Source organism: Emys orbicularis, chromosome 19, assembly GCF_028017835.1.
Source record: "Emys orbicularis isolate rEmyOrb1 chromosome 19, rEmyOrb1.hap1, whole genome shotgun sequence".
Lineage (NCBI taxonomy): Eukaryota > Metazoa > Chordata > Testudines > Emydidae > Emys > Emys orbicularis.
Window position 1 is genome coordinate 23,767,562 of NC_088701.1, and position 17,795 is coordinate 23,785,356.

A 17,795-nucleotide genomic window follows, 5' to 3' on the forward strand; every position below is an offset into this window, starting at 1 on the left:
GTCAATGCAGAGTTAAGGCTGCCAAAGGCCGTCACCTGGGCAGCTTTCCAGAACATGGAATGTGACTAAATGCGAACCTCTGAAACCCAGGAAATGCAGCATTAAGGGCCACGCTCCTCCTGCAACACCACCTTAACTCTGCCCTCGGAGTGCTGCCCCAGCATGCCAATAATGCACCAACTAGCCTGTTCCAGAGCTCTTCGGGGGCAGAGCCCGTGAGCAATGTAGGGGCCGAACACCATCTCTTTGCTAAGGCAATGGCGGGGGTTGGTCAGTGTCACTGCCCCCTGCCTCTATTCCACCCTGGTCCCATGGCCTGCCGGGGATATGGGTTTCTGGCTCCTTCATGGAGCTGTGAGCACGGGCGTGTACCTGGCGTGGTTCACCCCTGTCCCCGACACTGGCCCCTTCTGCGGCGTGAGGGAGAACCTGGCACCCGCCAGGTTGAAGCCCCTATTCCGGCTCCTCCTTTTCCCCCCACCTGTTTATAGTCACACACCCTGTCCGCGGCCCCACCAAGTCACGAGACCTCGTCAACCTCCTCCTGGCCCTGGCCAAAGTGCCCGTCTTCAACCCCAGGAGGAGGATTCTGGACGAGGGGGGGGCTCTGCGACTGGGGGGCCTATTTCCACTTCTCCCCGGTCTCACGCACCCGGGCAGAGTTCCTCTGGGCGGCGTCCCCTGGCTCCCTAGGCAGCTGTGAGGAGCAGTGGGCGCTGCCTGGGGTTCTCTGCTCGCTGTCCCCCTCTGGATGAACCTGTGATCTTCACTCCTGACCCTGTTGTTCCTTAGTTGTCCCCCGCATTCAGTTGGTTCCCGGGTCCAGTGGTCCCTCCCACAAGGCTGGGGGAGGGGCCTTTAGATGTGCCCACCCACCTCCCAGGATTTCCAATAAGGCCCCCTTGATGGGGAAACAGGGCCAGCTGCACCTGTGTGAAAATTACCTGCCTCCCAGCCGGAGAGGCAGGACTAATGGGGCCAGGTGTTACCCTGAGGAGCACCTGGGCCTTATAAAAAGGGCTGGAGCTGCTGAGTGGGGCAGGATCTGTAGGAAGCAGGGAGGTCTCCGATGGGGAGGAAGCCGGGCTCAGCTACCCGAGCAAAGCAGAGCTCAGAGGGAGCCCCGGAGGAGGCCGGTGACCTTCTGGTGGTTGGACTTTTCGTTGGACTCTTGAGCCCCTGGAAGGGGCCTGCCCTGGAAAGATGAGCTGGCCGAGGGCTGGGCTGCTGAAGTGGCGGGAAGGGCTTGGACACTGGTGCACTCCGGCTCCTGTTCTTGGCCTGTGACGCACAAGAGTCCAGCCCCCCCCCGTGAGCTGAGGCTTTGGTCTCCTTTCGGTTGTTGGGCAGCGGCTCTCAACCTATTTACCATTGTGGGCTGCATCCCATACTACCTCTCCGGCCCGGAGGACGTCCCATGGGCCGCTGATCGGGCCACAGGTGGCCCACGGGCCGCAGGGTGAGACCCACTGGATTAGGGTGTGGGTGCTGGGAGGTCAGACTCCGTGGTCTGGTGGGGCTTCTGGCCTTCAGCTCTATGACTGGGAACCAAAGGGGGGGTAGAGTGGGAGAACCCCTGCAGCGCTGGGACCTGGCTGTAGGGGGTGCTCTGGCGTGTTTCCCCCTTTATGGGCAGGAACAGCAAAGGGGGGCTGCTGCCCCCCCCCCGGAGCCCACCCCTTTCAACCCACGCCAGGCCTGCGAAGGATCCTCACCCTCTGCGGAGCTCAGCCCTGGAAAGGGGCGTCTGTGACCCTGCACGGCACTTGTACACCTCTCCTCGTGTCACCATCGCGATTCCAATTCATTCCGCCCCACGTGACCTGGCTCCCCCAACGCGGTGCGGGCGGCGAGGGGCTGCCACTCAGCACTGTGAAACACCACCCTCAGCACCGCACGTGCTGAGTCCCTCCTCACTCCTGCTTGCAGCCGCTTCAGAGACTTTAGGGCCATAGGATCCCGGGGTCTGACCTCCTGTATGTTGCACGCCACAGAGTTTCAGCTGCTTTCCCCTGTATTGAGCCTAACTTGGGTTTGACTAAAGTATCTTCCCTTCCAGCCAAGCAGTGGGGCTGGACCGACCCCCAGAGCCAGGCCTGTATTTCGCTCACTTTGGATGCTGATCTCGGCCTGCCCCAAGGTTCTGGGGGAGCCCCCTCCTGTCCATCGAGCACTCCTGGCCCTTCGCCCGCGTGATGCGTCCAGGAGCTGAGGGGACATTGTGCCAGGCACTGACACGCGGGTGCTGGGCATATTCGCACTGGGCGAGTGCTGCCCTTTGCATTGATTGTTTTGTTTCTCTGGCATCGTGCTTTAGCAATTGAGTCGTCTGTTACGTGCGTGTCTGTTCCCTCTCCTGGTAACACCCCCGCGCTGACCCGGGCCTGGGGCCGGGGGCAGAGCGGTGGTGCTGCAGGGTTTCAGAGGGTTAGGGTTAGCTGCTCTCTGCGTTCAGGGAAGGCATGGGGCAGCGCTGGGCAACCTTCACTCTGCACTTAATCGATTATAACCTTGGTTTCCTTCTCTTGGACCCGTGAGATGATCGAAGCTGTGAAGAATCTTTCAACCCCCCCCCCCCACTGCTGTCTGTCTCTTCGGCGTCTCGCTAGCCCAGGGCCGCGCTAGCCGAATGGCTTGCACCCCGTGCAAGGTGCCCCTAGCTCGGCACGGCTGCACTTCGCACCCGCTCTGCTCTGCTGGACGGGACTGTGCAGGGAGACGGGAGGTGGGGCCAGGCTGCCCCCCTCCCAGCCAGGGTAGCGACTTGTCCATCCCCACTTTGCCCCCCTCTCGTTATCCCGCTCCCTGCAGCACCTTCTACAGGCTGGAGCAGGGGAACGACCTAGCCCCCCAGCAGGATTCATTCCAGGGCCCCTGCCTGCTCTGGGTCATGGGCTCCCCCCCAGCAGATCTCTCCAGAGCTTCCCTCTTTCTGAACCGGTTAAACATTAACGGCTCCCACAGAGCCTAGGGGAATTTCACACTGCCCCAGCGAGTTCAGACAGATTCGCCCCAGCGCGGAGATGCCTGGAATTCAAGAGATCTGGAGGCTCGCGCCTGCCAGGGCATCTGTCCATGGAAGAGTTCACACATGCGCACGCACTTGTTGCTGTGTGTCGGGCCTGGTGTGGGGGAAACCCTCAGTGGGCGGGCAGAGCTGGGCTGCCAGGGGAGTGAGAGCCATGGATAAACAGGGACAGGGCTTGCGCTAGTGCCAGAGGCCGCGTGGGACAGGACACTGCAAGGCAGCGATCAGCCGCGGGCACCCTAGCTGCAGCACAGAGCCAGGGAGCCACTCTCCCAACCCCTCCAGGACTCACGCATACCCACTAACGGAGCACTCAAGGAAGACAAGGCCGTTGCAGAGAAGCTAAATACATTCTTTGCATCGGTCTTCACTGCAGAGGACGTGCGGGAGATTCCCGCACCTGAGCCATTCTGTTTAGGTGACAAACCTGAGGAACTGTCCCAGACTGAGGTGTCAATAGAGGAGGTTTGGGAACAAATTGATACATTAAACAGTAATAAGTCACCAGGACCAGGTGACGGAACTCAGATATGAAATTGCAGAACTATTAACTGTGGGATGCAACCTATTGCTTAAATCAGCCTCTGGACCAGGTGAGGGGATAGCTGATGTGATGCAGATTTTTAAAAAGGGCTCCAGAGGCGGTCCTGGCAATTACAGGCCGGGAAGCCTAACTTCAGTACCAGGCAAATTAGTAGACACTATAGTAAAGAACAGAAGGCTCAGACACTCAGATGAACGCAATATGTTGGAGAAGAGTCAACATGGCTTTTGTAAAGGGAAATCATGCCTCACCAATCTATTAGAATTCTCTGAGGGCGTCAACAAACATGGACAAGGGGGATCCAGCTGCCTCCCACCTCCTGGAGTTGGTCCTTTGGCTCAAGCGTCTGAGGTCTGGGTGTGGATCTAAGGTCCGGTGCTCAAACCTGCTGAGAACCCGTGGACGAGATGGCATGTGGAGCGTGTGCAGGTTTTTTGGTGGGGGGTGCCTGCAAGGCTACCGGTGCCTGCAAGGCTACCGGTGACTGGTACAGGTGCCTGGGTATTTGTTTGCATTCACGTCTCTTTCAAGTGCAGCAGCGGGTGCTAGTAGCTGGGACCTGCCGGGTCCCCGTCGGGGTGTGCAGTGCAGCTCGCTCAGTGCGTGTCCCTGGGCGTAGCGGATGGGGGCTCAGTTCAGCATCCTCAGGGGAGAGGGGGGTGCAACTGGTTCCCTCTGACATTCAGGGCAGGGGGCCTCCCATGCTCACATAGAACCTGACTCACACCAGCAGTGTGGGTGTCATGTCCCCCTCTAGAGCCTGGCCATATACAGGATAACAGCCTACTACTGCTGCCCACTAGTGGGATTGCTCCTTTCAGAACATAAGAATGGCCATACTGGATCAGACCAATGGTCCAGCTCACCCAGGGTCCTGTCTTCCAACAGTGGCCGGGTGCTTCAGAGGGAATGAACAGAACAGGACAATTAGCAAGTGATCCATCCCCTGTCATCCACTCCCAGCCTCTGGCAGTCAGAGGCTTAGGGACACCCAGAACGTGGGGGTGCGTCCCTGACCCTTGGCTAAAAGTCATTGATGGACCTGTCCTCCTGGAACTTATCTCATTATTTTTTTGAACTCAGTGATACTTTTGGCCTTCACAACATCCCCTGGCGAGGAGTTCCACAGGTTGACTGTGCGTTGTGTGAAGAAATACTTCCTTCTGTTTGTTTAAACCTGCTGCCTGGTAATTTCATAGGGTGGCCCCTGGTTCTTGTTATGTGAAGGGGTAAATAACACCGGCCTGTTCCCTTTCTCCACATCATTCAAGATTTTAAAGACCTCTGTCATATCTCCCCTCAGTCGTCTCTTTTCCAAGCTGAACAGTCCCAGTCTTTTCAATCTCTCCTCAGATAGAGGCTGTTTCATGCCCCCTAAGCATTTTTGCTGTATCTTTGTTGCGATGGGGTGACCAGACCTGCAGGCAGTATTCCAGGTGTGGGCGTCCCATGGATTTATATGGCGGCATGAAGGTATTTGCCATTGTATTATCTATCCCCGTCCGAGTGGTGCCTAACGTTCTCCTAGCTGGTTTGACGGCTGCTGCACGTTGAGGGGCTGTTTTCAGAGAACTCTCCACGTGCCGGGAAATGGGAGACCTGGGTTCGAATTCCATCTCTGCCACTGACCCACTGCATGACCTCGGGTGAGCCCTTTGTGCCTCGATTTCCCCACCCACCTCAGGCCTGCTCCTTGGTGCCAGGGGGAGGAAGGAGCCAGCTGCTGGGGCATGGGGGGAACACGCGCATGCCCCCTGTCTCCCCTGCTTTGCTCCTCGCTTGGTCTTTCCCTTCCCACGACAGCGGCAGATTCCTACCTGCCACATGGGCCGATCCCAGCCCCTGCTCTCTCCACGCAGCCTTGGGGCGAGTCCTGAGGTGCTGGGGCTGCGAGGGCTCCCAGTGCAGAAGGCAGCTCTCGCCACGCATCGCCCCGTGTCTGAGCAGGGACACTCCCATGCACATTCCAGCGCACCAGCCCCACACCCTCCCCAGCACCAGCCCTGTGGCGCAGCCTTATTAGGAAGCCAGGTGTTGGCTTGGGACGGGGGCAGGCCAGCCCCCCCAGGGAGACGGAGGGGGGACCCGATGGAGTGGGGCTGCATCTCAGCGGGCACTAGTGAGGGTAATGGGGTTCACCCCACCCCGGGCACCGTCCCTCGAGGGCTCCAGGCCTGTGGCTCTGACAACAGCAAGGGGAGAGATGGGCTGAGATCTCCCTAGATTGGCAGAGGCCAAAAAGAGACCCTCTCCCCTCCCCCCAGGCTGGCCAGGGTCAAGTCCCCAGCAGACCCCAGCAAAGGGTTCATCCTCCAGCCCCGTCAGCCCCAACACAGCTCCCCCTCCCCCAGCAAAGAGCAGCCTCGCTGGCCTAGGTGTGGGGAGGGGGCAGAGAGCAGCTGATGTGGGGCATTACCCCCTGTTCCCCCCCCCCCACACCCTAGCTCCCATGGACCCCTCCAGGCCATTCATAACCAGGGGACAATCTACGGGGGGAGGTGTCTCTGGCACTGACTGTTTTTAAATCAAGCCTGGATGTTTTTCTGCCTGGGAATCATGCTGGGGCAGGTCTTGTGCCTGTGTCCTACCAACCAGCCTGGGCTCAGGACTCCCTTCTGGCCTCTTGGGATCTCAGGGGGAGACAAAACTCATGAGATCTGTACTGGGTAGCTGGGGCCTTTCCAGACTCATAGACTCATAGACTTTAAGGTCAGAAGGGACCATTATGGTCATCTAGTCTGACCTCCCGCATGATGCAGGCCACAAAAGCTGACCCACCCACTTTCCCTTAACTCAGCTGTTGAAGTCTCCAGATCGTGATTTAAAGACTTCAAGTCGCAGAGAATCCTCCAGCTTGCGACCCCTGCCCTATGCTGCAGAGGAAGGCGAAAAACCTCCAGGGCCTCTGCCAATCTACCCTGGAGGAAAATTCCTTCCCGACCCCAAATATGGCGATCAGCAGAACCCCGAGCATACAGGCAAGAATCTCCAGCCGGACCCTCATTTTACCAGCGATGGCACGTTATTGCCTAATTGACTAAAATCACGTTATCCCATCAAACCATTCCCTCCATAAACTTATCTAGCCTAATCTTGAAGCCAGAGAGGTCTTTCGCCCCCACCATTTCCCTCGGAAGGCTGTTCCAAAATTTCACCCCTCTGACGGTTAGAAACCTTCGTCTGATTTCAAGCCTAAACTTCCCCACGGCCAGTTTATATCCATTTGTTCTCGTGTCCACATTGGTACTGAGCTGAAACATATTTCCAGGGCTGGATAGAACCCAGGGGTCCTGGATCCCAGCCCCCATGCTCTACCCACTAGACCCCACTCCCCTCCCAGAGCCAGGGAGAGAACCCAGGAGTCCTGGCTCCCAGCCCCGCTGCTCTAACCCACCAGCCCCCACTCCCCTCCCAGAGCCAGGGAGAGAACCCAGGAGTCCTGGCTCCCAGCCCCCCCTGCTCTACCCCACTAGACCCCGCTCCCCTCCCAGAGCCAGGGAGAGAACCCAGGAGTCCTGGCTCCCAGCCCCCCTGCTCTAACCCACCAGCCCCCACTCCCCTCCCAGAGCCAGGGAGAGAACCCAGGAGTCCTGGCTCCCAGCCCCCCTGCTCTACCCCACTAGACCCCGCTCCCCTCCCAGAGCCAGGGAGAGAACCCAGGAGTCCTGGCTCCCAGCCCCCCTGCTCTAACCCACCAGCCCCCACTCCCCTCCCAGAGCCAGGGAGAGAACCCAGGAGTCCTGGCTCCCAGCCCCCCTGCTCCCAGCCCCCCCTGCTCTAACCCACTAGACCCCGCTCCCCTCCCAGAGCCAGGGAGAGAACCCAGGAGTCCTGACCCCCATCCAGTTCTAGAACCTGAAGAGCATCCTTTGCAGAGTGTGGGGCCAGGGCCATGAACCCGCCAAAGCCCAGGGTGTGGGGGAGCCCCCTGGGGCTGGGAAATGTCCCACTCCACCCATCTGCTGCTCTTGTCTCTGGGTCGGCCCCTGAGCCACCTTCATCTCCGGCAGTCACAGCAGAGACTGCAACTGGGGGGGAGGGTGCCCTATGGGAGGAGGGGAGGAGGCTGTGCTCTAGGGGGGCAGCAAGGGGGTTGAAGGGAGGGGGCAGGGGGCTGTGCTCTGGGGGGTGGGGCAAGGGTAGCAAGGGGACTGCACTCTGGGCCGGGGGGTCACAGGGGGAGCTGTGCTCCGGGCCGGGGGGGTCGCAGGGGGAGCTGTGCTCTGGGACGGGGGTCGCAGGGGGAGCTGCGCTCCGGGCCGGGGGGGGGGGGTCGCAGGGGGGCTGCGCTCTGGGCCGGGGGGGTCGCAGGGGGGGCTGCGCTCCGGGACGGGAGGTCGCAGGGGGGCTGCGCTCTGGGCCGGGGGGGTCGCAGGGGGAGCTGCGCTCCGGGCCGGGGGGGTCGCAGGGGGAGCTGTGCTCTGGGACGGGGGTCGCAGGGGGAGCTGCGCTCCGGGCCGGGGGGGGGGTCGCAGGGGGGCTGCGCTCTGGGCCGGGGGGGTCGCAGGGGGGGCTGCACTCCGGGACGGGAGGTCGCAGGGGGGCTGCGCTCTGGGCCGGGGGGGTCGCAGGGGGAGCTGCGCTCCGGGCCGGGGGGTCGCGGGGGGGCTGCGCTCTGGGACGCGGGGGGGTTGCAGGGGGGGCTGCGCTCCGGGCCGGGAGTCGCGGGGGGGCTGCGCTCCGGGCCGGGGGGGTCGCGGGGGGGCTGCGCTCTGGGACGCGGGGGGGTCGCGAAGGGGGGCTGCGCTCCGGGACGAGGGGGTTGCAGGGGGGGCTGCGCTCCGGGACGGGGGGTCGCGGGGGGGCTGCGCTCTGGGACGCGGAGGGGTCGCAGGGGGGGGCTGCGCTCCGGGCCGGGGGGTCGCAGGGGGAGCTGCGCTCCGGGCCGGGGGGTCGCAGGGGGGCTGCGCTCTGGGCCGGGGGTCGCAGGGGGAGCTGCGCTCTACGCGGTGGATTTGGCCAAAGGCCCGTGCGGCTCTTGTCCCCGCCGCGGAGCCCAGAAGGGCGGCGGGGGACGGGGGCGCTGCGGGCCCAGGCCCCGGCTCCAGGGAAGGGGGGGGGCGTGGCGCGCACGGGCCCTGCCCACCAACCATGGAGCTGAAACGCGCATCCCCGCCCTGGAAAGTCCCCGCGCGGGGCTGGCCGCGCTCCAGCTGGCAGGTGGCCGCCCCTGGAGCCGCTCCCGGGGCCTATCGCCCGGAGCCAGGGGCAGGGGCAGCAGCGTCCTCGCCGGGTAGCCGGGCCGGGCCCTGCGCTCATGGCGCAGCGCACAGCAGGTGCTGGCTGGGTGCGCGCTCCCTGCGCCAGGGCCCCGGCGCTGCGCCCCTCGCGGGCACGGCGGGGGGGGGGGGTTATAGGCTCGTGGCAGCTGGCCCGGCACAGCAGCTGTGCCCCTGACAGGAGCCCCGGCCCTACGAGCTCCGGGATTGCGTGGGCAGAGATTGCTTGACACCCCTTCGCTGGGCTGGGCAGCCGCCTCTGGGGTGGAGCGCAGCACGTGGCAACAGCTACACGAGGCTTCGGGGAGGGAGGGGACAGGAGGGGGCAGAATGGACTGTCCTAGGGCGGGGCTTGCCCCCTGACACTCACCGTACGGCACCCCTGATTTCTAGGAAGCATAAACATTGGGGACGTTGTCTTCATTAGCACAGCACCCCCACCCTCACTGAGTCACCGCTACCAGCTCCTACAGCCCCCCGGGGGGGGGGGGACAGGGATGAGCTCAAAGGGAGGGAGGGAGACTATGGGGACAGAGAGGGGTGAGCATGGGGAGGGAGGTGTAGCTAGAGGGGCGCTCGGGGAGGGAGGGTGGGATGGAGGGGTAGCTAGAGGGGCGCACGGGGAGGGGTAGCTAGAGGGGTGTGTATAGGCACGGGGAGGGAAGGAGGGGTAGCTAGAGGGCCGAACGGGGGGGGCTGGCTGTCTAGGGGCGCATGGGGAGGGAGGGAGGGGTAGCTAGGGGGTGCATGGGGAGAGATGGCTGGCTGAGGCGCACGGGGAGGGAGGGGGTAGCTAGAGGGGTGCATAGGGACAGAGGGGGGTTCATGGGGAGGAAGGGAGGGGTAGCTAGAGGGGCGCATGGGGACTGAGGGGGGGTTCCTGGGGAGGCAGGGGGTAGCTAGAGGGGCGCATGGGGAGGGTTGGCTGCCTAGGGGCGCATGGGGAGGGGGGAGGGGTAGCTAGAGGGGTGCATGGGGACAGAGGGGGGTTCATGGGGAGGGAGGAGTAGCTAGAGGGGTGCATGGGGAGGACTGGCTGGCTGGGGCGGACGGGGAGGGAGGGCTTGCTGGTTGGGGCGCACGGGTTGGGAGGGGTAGCTAGAGGGGCGCACCGGGAGGGAGGGGTAGCTAGAGGGGCGCACGGGGGGGCTGGCTGGCTAGGGGCGCACGGGTTGGGAGGGGTATCTAGAGGGGCGCACGGGTTGGGAGGGGTAGCTAGAGGGGCGCACCGGGAGGGAGGGGGTAGCTAGAGGGGCGCACGGGTTGGGAGGGTTAGCTAGAGGGGCGCACCGGGAGGGAGGGGGTAGCTAGAGGGGCGCACGGGTTGGGAGGGTTAGCTAGAGGGGCGCACCGGGAGGGAGGGGGTAGCTAGAGGGGCGCACGGGTTGGGAGGGGTATCTAGAGGGGCGCACCGGGAGGGAGGGGGTAGCTAGAGGGGCGCACGGGGAGGGCTGGCTGGCTAGGAGCGCACGGGTTGGGAGGGGTATCTAGAGGGGCGCACGGGTTGGGAGGGGTAGCTAGAGGGGCGCACCGGGAGGGAGGGGGTAGCTAGAGGGGCGCACGGGGAGGGCTGGCTGGCTAGGGGCGCACGGGTTGGGAGGGGTATCTAGAGGGGCGCACGGGTTGGGAGGGGTAGCTAGAGGGGCGCACCGGGAGGGAGGGGTAGCTAGAGGGGCGCACGGGGAGGGAGGGGGTAGCTAGAGGGGCGCACGGGGAGGCGGGGCTGGCTAGGGGCGCACGGGGCTGGCTAGGGGCCGCTCAGCCGATGGGGGCGGCAGGCTGCCGGGCTGGCTGGGCGCAGGCAGGCGGCTCAGGGAGTGGCTGAGTCTCCCCAGATCCAAGAAAAACTTGAGCGCGGCTCTGCAGCGCAGAGCCGGGGGAGCGCGGAGCGGGGGGCTGGAGCCAGCCCGCGGAGCCGGGGGAGGGTGCGGAGAACCAGCTCGCCCAGCGCTGGAGCGGGCTGAACCCCGGCACGGGGAGCGAGCAGGGGCTGCAGAGACCGGCCCATGGAGCGGAGCGGCTGAGCGGCGGGAGAAGGCAAGAGCGGAGCTCGGGCTGGTCTGGGCCGGGCGGGGAGGGAGCAGCGGGGCGTTGGGGGAGCGAGCGAAGGGAGGACGGGGTGAGCGTGGCAGGGAGCAGGGGAGGAGGGTGTCTCTGGGCCGCACGTCTCAGCTGGGAGCGGGATCCTGGCACTGGATGGACAGGGGTGGGGGGGCGCATGGGGATGGACACACAGACAGACAGAGGGGGTGTACGGGGATGGATGGGTGGATAGATACAGGAGCTGTGGGGGGGGATTGACAGATTAGATAAGTTAGGTAGCATGTGAGCCAGGAGGTGAGTGCAGAGGTGAAGGGGTGAATGGGGAAATGAAAAGAGCAATCGACTGAGGGAAGCCCTGAAGTTCTGGTGAACAAAAGCGAGTGTCAGGGAAGCAGAAGAGGAGAGAGCTGGGGTCAGAGCCAGAGGGAGGCATGAAGAGGACTATGTGACAGGTGACAGTGTGGGGGATGTGTGGTGCAGGAGGTGTGCAGTGAGGTGTACAGTGTGGGTGCAGTGCGGTGGAGTGCTGGACTGTGTGTGTGCAGTGTGTGTACAATACAAACTGGGGAGGTGCAGTGCAGTGAGGGGGTGCAGTGTGGTGGAGTGCTGGGCTGTACGTGTGCAGTGTGTGTACAATACAAACTGGGGGGTGCAGTGCAGTGAGGGGGTGCAGTGTGGGTGCAGTGTAGTGGAGTGCTGGGCTGTACGTGTGCAGTGTGTGTAAAATACAAACTGGGGAGGTGCAGTGCAGTGAGGGGTGCAGTGCGGTGGAGCGCTGCGCTGTACATGTGCAGTGTGTGTACAATACAAACTGGGGAGGTGCAGTGCAGTGAGGGGGTGCAATGCGATGGAGTGCTGGGCTGTGTGTGTACAGTGTGGGTGCAGGGGTTGTACAATGTGGGTTGTGGGGGGTGTTTCCAGTGGCCCGTGTTTCCAGGAGGGACTTTCCCGTGCATAGAAGGGTGGGGGCAGGGCTGTGGCCAGTCTGAGCAGTGCACTGCCAGGGAGGTGCCCAATGGCTCATGCGTGGCCCAAGTCAGGACAGGTCCCTTCAGCAGCTCCAGGGCTCGGCCAGCTCCAGGAGTGGGACCCCCGTCCCATCCCCAACGGCAGCGAGTCCATCTCACGCTCTCCGGATCCCCCTCAGATCTAGCATCAGCCCTTCCTTTCCTGCAGTGACCCAGCTGTCCCTGTCACAGCCCTCGTGGGCTTATGCCCTCAAATATTCCATTAGAGCGGGGGGGGGGGGCTGGGAGCCAGGACTCCTGGGTTCTCTCCCCAGCTCCAGGAAGGAAGGGAGATCTAGTGGGTTAGAGCAGAGGGGCTGGGAGCCAGGACTCCTGGTTCTCCCCGACACTGCCAGTGCCTGGGGGATGCCCAGGTGCCCCCGTGGCTGGGGAGACCCAGGGACAAGGGTTGGGGATTTTTCAGTGCAGTTTCTTGCGCAGCAGGAAAGACGCTCGCGGGAGGGGGCCGGGACCGACGGGCTTAGCCCCGCCTGGGTCTGCCCAGGGTCGTTGTAAGGGTCTTTCCCCCATGGCCGGGGGCCGGGGGATCTGCCCTTCAGGGCCCGGGCTGGGCTTGGGGGCGGGGCAGGCGCGGGGCGACGCCCCTGCCGCGGGTTCCCTGCGCTGGCCCTTGGGATCCCCGCCCGGGGGGGGGGGGGGGGCTGCAGCCTGGCCCCAGGGGCAGGGTGGGGGTGGGGAGGAGGCTGGGACCCGCCCAGCTTGGCAGATGCGGTACAAGCTCCCGCTGCCCGGGGAGAGGGAGGGACCCGCGTTCCCAGCCCCGCCCCCACCCCCGGAGCAGGGCACCTTAGGGTGCACGATCGAGCGCCTGGTGGGGGGGCGCTCGTCTGGGCTCCCCCGGGCGGTGGGGGCCGGGCGGCGCGGACAGACTGACCGGTGTGTGACGGAGGAAGGACGGGCGGAGGCTGTGTTGGGTTCGCCCCCAGGACTTTCCGGGGGACCCCGATGTCCCTGCGAGCCCGTTGGCTGAAGGGGGCTGGGCTGGGGTAACCCCTCGGGAGCCCTTTGGTGAGGGCGGGGCCGGGGCTCTCCCTGTCCTGCCTCAGTTTCCCTGCCTATAAGGGGTTGAGGCCCCGGAGATGACAGGACGTTGCGGGGGACATGGGAGGGGGCTGGGACATCTTCCCCCCACTAACGACCCCCGGCCCCTTCCAGCCCCCAGGCCGCGGCTGCCCGGAGGAGGAGACGACCCCCCCTCCTCCCCGGGCCGGGACATGAGGGAGGAGGCGCTGCCCGGCCCGCCAGAGCAGCCCCGGCGCCCGCCAGCCACAGCGCAGCATGGGGCTCGCCCCCCTCCTCGCCCTCTGCCTCTGGAGCCGGTAAGCGGGGGGGGAGGGGGGAGGGGGTGGCAGGGCCGCGGTCACGCGGGGGCAGGAGGCAGCGGGGTCCCTGGCTGGCCGGCTCCCTGCCCAGCCCGCAGGTGTGTGTCTGCCCCCGCCGCGACTCAGCCAGGTACCCCCCCCAATACCCCCCTGCACCCTCTGCCCGCGGGGCCACCTGGGCCAGGGGCTGGGAGCCCGGACTCCTGGGTTCTACCCTTCCCCCCAGCAGGGAGTGGGGTCTAGTGGGTAGAGTGGGGGCTGGGCTGGGAGCCAGGACTCCTGGGTTCTACTCTGGTTCTGGGCAGGGAGTGGGCTCTAGTGGGTAGAGCAGGGGGCTGGGTTGGGAGCCAGGATTCCTGGGTTCTAACTCAGCTCAGGGCGGGCAGTGGGGTCTAGTGGGTAGAGCAGGGGGCTGGGTTGGGAGCCAGGACTCCTGGGTTCTAACTCAGCTCAGGGTGGGCAGTGGGGTCTAGTGGGTAGAAGGGGGCTGGGAGCCAGGAGAAGGCCACCGACTAGATTTTGTGCAGGGTTATGGGGGGTGGATCTCGTGGTGTGCCATGGAGGGCTATGGGAGACTCTAATGGGGGAGCTGAGGAGGATTATGGGGGGGGCTGGATCTCGTGGGAGGTCATGGGGCGTTAGGGGAGGTTTGTAGGGGGGGATCTCCTGAGGGTTGGGGGGTCACTGTGTGGGGGGGTTACGTTCCCTCCTCACGGCAAGAAGCTTCACTATTTCCCCTTCAGCTTCCAGATGTTTTTCTCCACGGCCACCCAGGTTATGCGTGCCCCTCCCTCCATTGCCATGGAAACCCCTATTCTAGACCTGGGGGGCAGGGGGCTCTCGCATCATCATGGGAACACCACCACCCCCGGGGTGCCGAGCCGGAGGGTGACGCACCTAATCCTCAAACCCCTTTAATGTGGTTCCAGGGAGGGGTGTGTGGGTGAGGGGGGAATTTCCCCTGCAAACGGGGCCAGGTGCAGAGTTCCTGCGGGGGTGGGGGGAAGGGGCCTGGGTTTGCACGCCTTGCACACACGTGTGATGCAGGCTGCACATGGGCCCAGCTGCTGGCAGGGCTGGAGCGTGCATGGCACATTGGACTCCTGGATTCTCTCCCCGGCTCTGGGAGGGGAGTGGAGTCTAGTGGTTAGAGCGAAGGGCGGCTGGGAGCCAGGACTCCTGGGTTCTCTCCCCTCTGCTCTTCTCACGTGCTTTACTTCCCTTCCAGGGTACTGGGTAATGACATTCTGGGGCTGAAGCTACCGAGCGACCCTGTCCTGACCCCCAACACGGTGTGCCTGACCCTGCCGGGGCTCAGCAAGCGCCAGATGGGCCTGTGCGTACGTAGCCCAGATGTGACCGCCTCGGCCCTGCAGGGCATCCAACTCGCCACCCAGGAGTGTCAACACCAGCTGCGGGACCAGCGCTGGAACTGCTCCAGTCTGGAGGGGGCGGGCCAGGTGCTGCAGGACAGCGCCATCCTCAAGAGAGGTGAGGGGTGGAGTAGGGGGATCCATGCCCTGGGCACTTGCGAGCAGGGAAGGGTGCCCAGCTGTGGGGTTTGCAGTGCCTGGTGTAGGCCTGTCTGGGGTGGGGATAGGAGCACGTGGAGGGGCTGGGGCAGGACAGGGAAGGAGACAGGGGCCTGGGCGGGGGGGGGGGGGGGAGGCTGCAGGCATTCAGTGCTGTGCCAACCCTCCCCACCCTGCTCTGCGCTTCCCCAGCCTGGCCCCTCAGCACCGGGGCATCAGCTCTGCCCCGGCCTCCCACAGCACAACCTGCCCTGTGCCCATCTGTGCCCATCCCTGCTGGCCCCTCCACTGCGACTCCTCCCCCCAGTGCTGCTCTCATGGTGCGTCGGGGCCGCCCCGTCCCTGCTCCCCGTAGCCTGGAGCGGCCTCTGATGTTGCCTTGGCCTCTGCATCAAGGGAGAGGAGCTAAGAATAAACCCAGGATCAAAGCGAGGGAGCTGGAGCCAGCCGCGGCCTGCCTGCTCCTGCCGGGGCGGGCAGCTCCCGGGGCGCAGGGAGTTCTGTGGGTCTCAGCCCAACGCCCAGCTGGTGCTAACGGGGCAGCTTCGGCAGAGGTGCCCCAAGGTCCCAGCTCTGTAGCCCGTCCATGCCCGTGGAGCTTGGCAGTGTGGCTGGGTGGGAAGTTTTGAGGAGCAGGGTGAGGGGCACTGAAGGTGTCGGCTCTGGAGACCTGCCTTCAAACACCCGCTTCGGTCACAAGTGAAGCGAGTGCAGCTGGTCTCAGCACAGTTCAGCGGGGTTAGTGGTTTCTGTGAGGGGCAGAATCAGAAGAGGGAGAGCAGGGAGCTGTGGGTCGCGACTGGGGGCACTGGCAGAGCTGGGGGGAGTCGAGCTGACTGCTCTGGGCAGCAAGGATCCTGGGTGTGTTTGGAAAGAACCCAGGAGTCCTGGCTGAAATCCCACTCCAGTGACCCTGTTCCCCCTCCCCTCGCCCGGCCAGTTTCAGCTGGGTACTCTGTTCCTCCTCGCCTACAGGGCTGCCTCATGCTCCACCCCAGAGGCAGCCGCACTTCTGCAGGGGAGAGATGAATCCCCAGCCACGGGTGCCTGGGTTCCTCCCCGTCTCCTGGGAGGCACTTGGGAGGGACCTGGCCTGGTCCCCAGCTCACCCGCTCCCCATGTGCTCCCCAGGCTTCCGGGAAAGCGCCTTCACCTTCTCCCTGCTGGCGGCGGGCGTGATGCACTCGGTGGCCACAGCCTGTAGCCTGGGCAAGCTGCAGGGCTGCGGCTGCGCGTGGGGGGAGCACGGCGGCCAGGAGAAGCAACGGCTGAAGCTGAGGCAGCTGCAGGCGCTGTCCCGGGGCAAGGGCCTCCCCCTTCACCTGGCCTCACTCCTGGGCGAGCCCGGCCCGCAGGACACCTGGCAGTGGGGCGGCTGCGGGCCCGACATCAGCTTCGGGGAGCGCTTCTCCCGGGACTTCCTGGACTCACGAGAGGCGCCACGCGACATCCAGGCCCGGATGAGGATCCACAACAACTGGGTGGGCAGGCAGGTACGGTGCCCATGAGGCAGGGGCACGGGGGGGAGAGGCACTGGCACTGGGGGAGGGGCACAGTGCCTGTGGGGCACAGCGGGCAAGGAGAGGAGGGGAGGGATGCTAGGGGGCAGGGGCGGAGGGGCAGGGTCACTGCTGCTCACTGGGAGGCCCATGGCAGATGCCTCAGGCCAAGCATAAGCAGGAAGGGTGCAGCTCACTCTGCATGTGTGTGTGTGGGGGGCTCCATCCTGAGCCCCAGAGGGAGCAGCCGGGGATCAGCAGTGGCAGGCCCCCGTGGCAGGTTGCTGCACGGTCCAGTGGCGGGGAGTTCCGCCGGCTCACCCGTCTCCCCCGGAACAGGTGGTGGCGGAGAACATGAAGCGCAAGTGCAAGTGCCACGGCACGTCGGGCAGCTGCCAGTTCCGCACGTGCTGGCCGGTGGCGCCCGAGTTCCGGCTGGTGGGCGCGGTGCTGCGGGAGCGGATGCAACACGCCGCCTTCATCAGCGCCCACAACCGCAACAGCGGCGTGTTCGGGCCGCGGCTGGGCCAGCGCCGCCTGGCCCGCGAGCTGGTCTTCTTCGAGAAATCACCCGACTTCTGCGAGCACGACCCGGCGCTCGACTCGCCCGGCACCCGCGGCCGCGCCTGCAACCGCACCAGCCCCCGCACGGACGGGTGCGCCAGCCTGTGCTGCGGGCGAGGCCACAACCTCCTGCGCCAGACGCGCCGCGAGCGCTGCCGCTGCCACTTCCACTGGTGCTGCTCCGTGCTGTGCGAGCAGTGCCGGCACAGCACCTGGCTCAGCGTCTGCAAGTGAGCCCTGCCTCCTGCCCCGGCAGCATGGCTGGAGCAGCCCCCGCCCGCTGCCTGACACGGGGGTCCCTGCAGGTGTTTCGGGGGGGGTGCAAAGGCTGCGGGCCAAATAGAGGGGCAGCACCCCAGCTCTGCGGCCGTAACTCCTAGGGCTTTGTGGGAAGGGAACAAGAAGCGTGGGGAGGGGGGAGGGGGGAGGGCGCTGCAGTGGGGCCGGGGGGAAGCTAAGCAAATTTTGCAAATGCTTTAAATGCTGCAGGGGAGTGGGGGAGCAGCGGCATGGGGGGGCAGAGAGGGTGTTATGGGGTTTCAGGGGTGGGGCCAGGGGGACGCTGCAGGAGCAGTGGGGATGGGGGGGCTGATCAGCGGAGCAGTGGAGGGGTTGGGGAGATGCTGTGGGGGCAGTGGGGGTATGGGGAGTGGGGCGGAGCAGTGAGAGTTGGGGGGATGCAGTGAGGATCAGGAGGACGCAGTGAGGGGTCAGGGAGGAGCAGTGAGGGCCGGGGGGACACAGTGGGGGATCAGGAGGACGCAGTGAGGGGTTGGGGTGGAGCAGTGGGAGTCGGGGAGGAGCAGTGGGGGTCGGGGCAGAGCAGTGGGGGGCGGGGATGCAGTGGGGGTTGGGGTGGAGCAGTGGGAGTTGTGGGGATGCAGTGGGGGCTGTGAGGATACAGTGGGGGTCGGCAGAGCAGTGGGGGTGGGGGATGCAGTGTGGGTCAGGGGGACGCAGTGGGGGCCAGGGGGACGCAGTGGGGGGTCAGGGTGGAGCAGTGGGGGTTGGGGCGG

At 65.0% G+C, this 17,795-nt stretch overlaps 1 protein-coding gene across 1 annotated transcript; it reads left to right on the top strand.

Annotated features, from left to right (window-relative positions):
- The first annotated feature begins 13,140 nt into the window (after window positions 1-13,140).
- Window positions 13,141-17,013, top strand: WNT10B (Wnt family member 10B). Its single transcript, XM_065419514.1, has 4 exons — window positions 13,141-13,181; window positions 14,413-14,675; window positions 15,848-16,209; window positions 16,555-17,013. The coding sequence occupies exons 1-4, from the start codon at window positions 13,141-13,143 to the stop codon at window positions 17,011-17,013; spliced, it is 1,125 nt and encodes a 374-aa protein (XP_065275586.1).
- The last annotated feature ends 782 nt before the right edge of the window (window positions 17,014-17,795 follow it).